General features: G+C 39.6%; 1 protein-coding gene across 3 annotated transcripts; it reads right to left on the bottom strand.

The window, feature by feature from the left end:
• Positions 1-1,812: 1,812 nt before the first annotated feature.
• Positions 1,813-2,969, bottom strand: Pa1 (PTIP binding protein Pa1). Of its 3 annotated transcripts, XM_090163212.1 has the most exons (5): positions 2,861-2,969; positions 2,661-2,788; positions 2,395-2,597; positions 2,238-2,323; positions 1,813-2,170 (listed from the first exon to the last, which is right to left on the bottom strand). In XM_090163212.1, the coding sequence occupies exons 3-5, from the start codon at positions 2,592-2,594 to the stop codon at positions 2,013-2,015; spliced, it is 444 nt and encodes a 147-aa protein (XP_090019338.1). In that variant the 5' UTR covers positions 2,595-2,597; positions 2,661-2,788; positions 2,861-2,969; the 3' UTR covers positions 1,813-2,012. The 3 variants fall into 3 exon arrangements, with proteins under 3 accessions (XP_090019338.1, XP_090019339.1, XP_090019337.1); XM_090163213.1 differs by lacking the exon at positions 2,861-2,969 and having other exon boundaries at positions 2,657-2,799; XM_090163211.1 differs by lacking the exon at positions 2,861-2,969 and having other exon boundaries at positions 2,661-2,799.

Raw genomic sequence — 2,969 nt, 5'->3', positions numbered from 1 at the left:
GCAAGGGTCTACCGACGACAACACTCAGACTAAGGGAAACAAGATAAGGGCTTCTAAGGCTCGCAAACGCAAGAGAAACACTATTAGGAAGTTGACAGGAGACTGCAAAGGGTAAGTCCTCTTCCAACAAGAGACCACGGGAGTCAGACCAAGACTCTCCAAACTCTCAGCAATTGGCTCCCAAAAGGTCCAAAGCTCAGACCTTCAGTGTAACTGTCGGTTCAACGAGAATGGTCATTATAAAAGATGGCTTTCGCTCGAACTGCATAACTGTGGAGGGGATGGGCACCATACAGCGTGGGGTTCTGGACTCTGGAGAGACTAGATGGGAAACCCTCGGACGACCCTCTTCCGGAGGCCTCTTCCTCGATTCTGCCACTTCCAGCAGAGTGGGGGTGAGTTAATTTACCTGTGTAAGGATGAAATAACAGGTAATTTATTATGTAAGGAGTTCGACCTAAACGAACAGGTTCTTGGGAGTAAGAGGCTTTTATTAAAAAAAAAAGCCAGTGACCTGCTGACACCTTTTAAGGTCGCTCTCCGCACATGTGACGTCTGGACGAAGGACCTTAAAGTCCCTCTAGCGTCTTCAAACCTTCAACTGGGCATTACACACCAACTGTTCGAAGGTTCTTAGCAAGGCAGAGGGACCGACTGCCGTTCGTAGGATTTTCCAAATGAATGGAGTCGGTCAACGCCATCAATGACGCAGGATTTGTCGCCAAAACTAGTTTGGACAGGGGTATCTTCAAGATACTCAACAATCCAAACCAAACCAAAGCTGTAAATGTTGCAGAGTGTGATGTTTATCCCACAACTGTAATTGTACCCGAGTTTAACGACTCGAAATTTTCAGGGTTAGAGGACTTAAAGGGTTCCATCAGCCTCGTAAGGGGATAAGCTTTCGCCCCCCCCCCTAGCCAGTTCGGATTTTGTTTTCAATTACCACCACTAGAGGGCGCACGTCGCGCTAAACGAATGTACAATGACCGCGTAGTATTCCTCCGCGAGTTCGCCAGTGTTTTAAAATTTTCGGTTTTAACAATATCGAGCAATGAAATTAATGGTAATAATAAAATACATGATAAACGAAAAGAAAATCAATCACTAAGACAATAGGCCTTTCTATAAAGTAACATTGACCTTCTTGTTTTGTTGTATCGAACGCGTCACTCGTGACGTATAAGTGACGTTCAACTATCATAGCCAATAGACGCTAGCATAAACTCTATTTATGTCTTATTCAACTTGTTAAAAGGTTCCACAATCCACACGCGTCTTGATATTTTAGCGTAAATGGGCTCGAGCGATTTCGCGCGTGCTCCAAGTAGAGTTTTTTATGAGTGGAGTGAGAAAAGTGTGGGGTAATACCACTCGCCAAATTCACTCCCGAGTTTTGCCCAACTCTGCAGAGGACACGTTGACATAAGAATTCAACGCATTCAGCCTATCCTCCATTATTGAATGGAGGACACTTGTGGAACTAATCAAACCAGCGGGAGTGGTGTGGTTTCCACACTCACCACTGGGGATGGCGGTAACACCGGTCAACCTCCAAACTAGGTTCGTCACTATGTACATTATGGTGAACCACTGTACTCTATAGAAGGCTTGCTAAATAGCAAATTGACGCTGCACCGGAGGATCCCAGATGGTATAAACTCAATTAAACAGGGATAAAGTTCTTGTTAAGAAGATCAGGCATTGTGTAAATTGATGATTTACCAAATATGATAGAGATAAATTCCACTAAATAGTATTTTCCTGGTCGCCACACAAACAGATAATATTTTAATATAAAAGTTGATCACAGGCATTTAATGAGGTAAATTTTCATAGGGTACAAAATTTCCATTAACGCATTGATAACTGCTATATGGTGGCAATTGTGGAAACTTCTAAGCACCGTTTCTCATCCCTATCCTTTTAAAACTTCTATGGTCACTTCACTTGTACTAACAACTTGGAACCAATCAATAAGAAAGGACATTTATTTTTATAATTTTTCAAATTCAGTTGCTAGATGTGGGTGATTCGCTCTGAGAATTCTTCCCTTCAGTTTTTATTGATATTTTTTGAGTTTTCTTTTCAATCTCATCCATTTTTCGATATCTCCTTATATCAAACATAACTTTGTCTAAACGAGCTACTCTCTTGGGGCCAGTGCTCCCTAAAATCAAGATAAATATTGGTATAATATTGTCAATTAACAATTTTTTTTAAATATTCTTGCATACCAGGGGTAAATCTTCTTCGCGGTGTAATTTTTGGTGAAGTTGACTCGGATCCTAATTCATCAAAATCAAACGCATTTGGCTCAAGTCTTAAAAATAAATTTAAATATTTTAGTATTTCACAGACATCAATTATAGATTCATAACTAAGTACGCATACTTTTTATTTGTTCCATCCTCAAATTCTGCTGGCTTACGATCGAAGTTTTCCGAGTGGCCCGAATGAACACTGGGAGATCTTCGACCAGGACACTGCCATTCTAAATCAATAATTCCTTTTTTCTCTAAAGTATTGTAAAGTTGAACTATGTCTTCTGGTTCTGGATCCCAGGTAGTATTTGTTTGAGCAGCTGTTGACATATTCTAAAACAAAATATTAAGTCTAGTGTTTTCCTAAACATTATAGAAAAATTTATTTATACCTACTAGTTTTATAGTAGAAGATTCGAAATTAGTGAGTTATGTTTTATATTATCGTATTTCAAGTCATTTTCTAAAATTATGAATAAGTTTTTCTGACTTTTGAGCTTTTGCTGCTCAGTCATCAGTAGGCGCTTAAATCATTAGGTTGGGAATATTAATCTAGGTCCAAACCATTGAATTGGGAATAATACTGCTAGAATTACAATTACGATTTCGGTTGCCATGGTTACGCGGGACCTGTTCTGAGAAGACTGTACGAAATTCATCTTTATAATTGGGCGGTAGCGCCATCTATATTTTGTAAAGTTATAA

The sequence above is a fragment of the Leiobunum rupestre genome, chromosome 11 (assembly GCF_980474605.1).
Source record: "Leiobunum rupestre chromosome 11, qqLeiRupe1.1.hap1, whole genome shotgun sequence".
NCBI lineage: Eukaryota > Metazoa > Arthropoda > Arachnida > Opiliones > Sclerosomatidae > Leiobunum > Leiobunum rupestre.
Note: the sequence above shows the minus strand (reverse complement) of the source record. Positions and strands in the feature narration are given on the sequence as shown.

What these genes read in the sequence shown, in the direction of transcription:
- Pa1 (XM_090163212.1), bottom strand. Translation starts at nt 2,594, where the DNA reads ATGTCAACAGCTGCTCAAACAAATACTACCTGGGATCCAGAACCAGAA. An exon ending in GAGGATGGAACAAATAAAAA is followed by an intron (nt 2,324 to 2,394) that starts GTATGCGTACTT and finishes TTTATTTTTAAG; the next exon opens with ACTTGAGCCAAATGCGTTTG. An exon ending in GCGAAGAAGATTTACCCCTG is followed by an intron (nt 2,171 to 2,237) that starts GTATGCAAGAAT and finishes TCTTGATTTTAG; the next exon opens with GGAGCACTGGCCCCAAGAGA.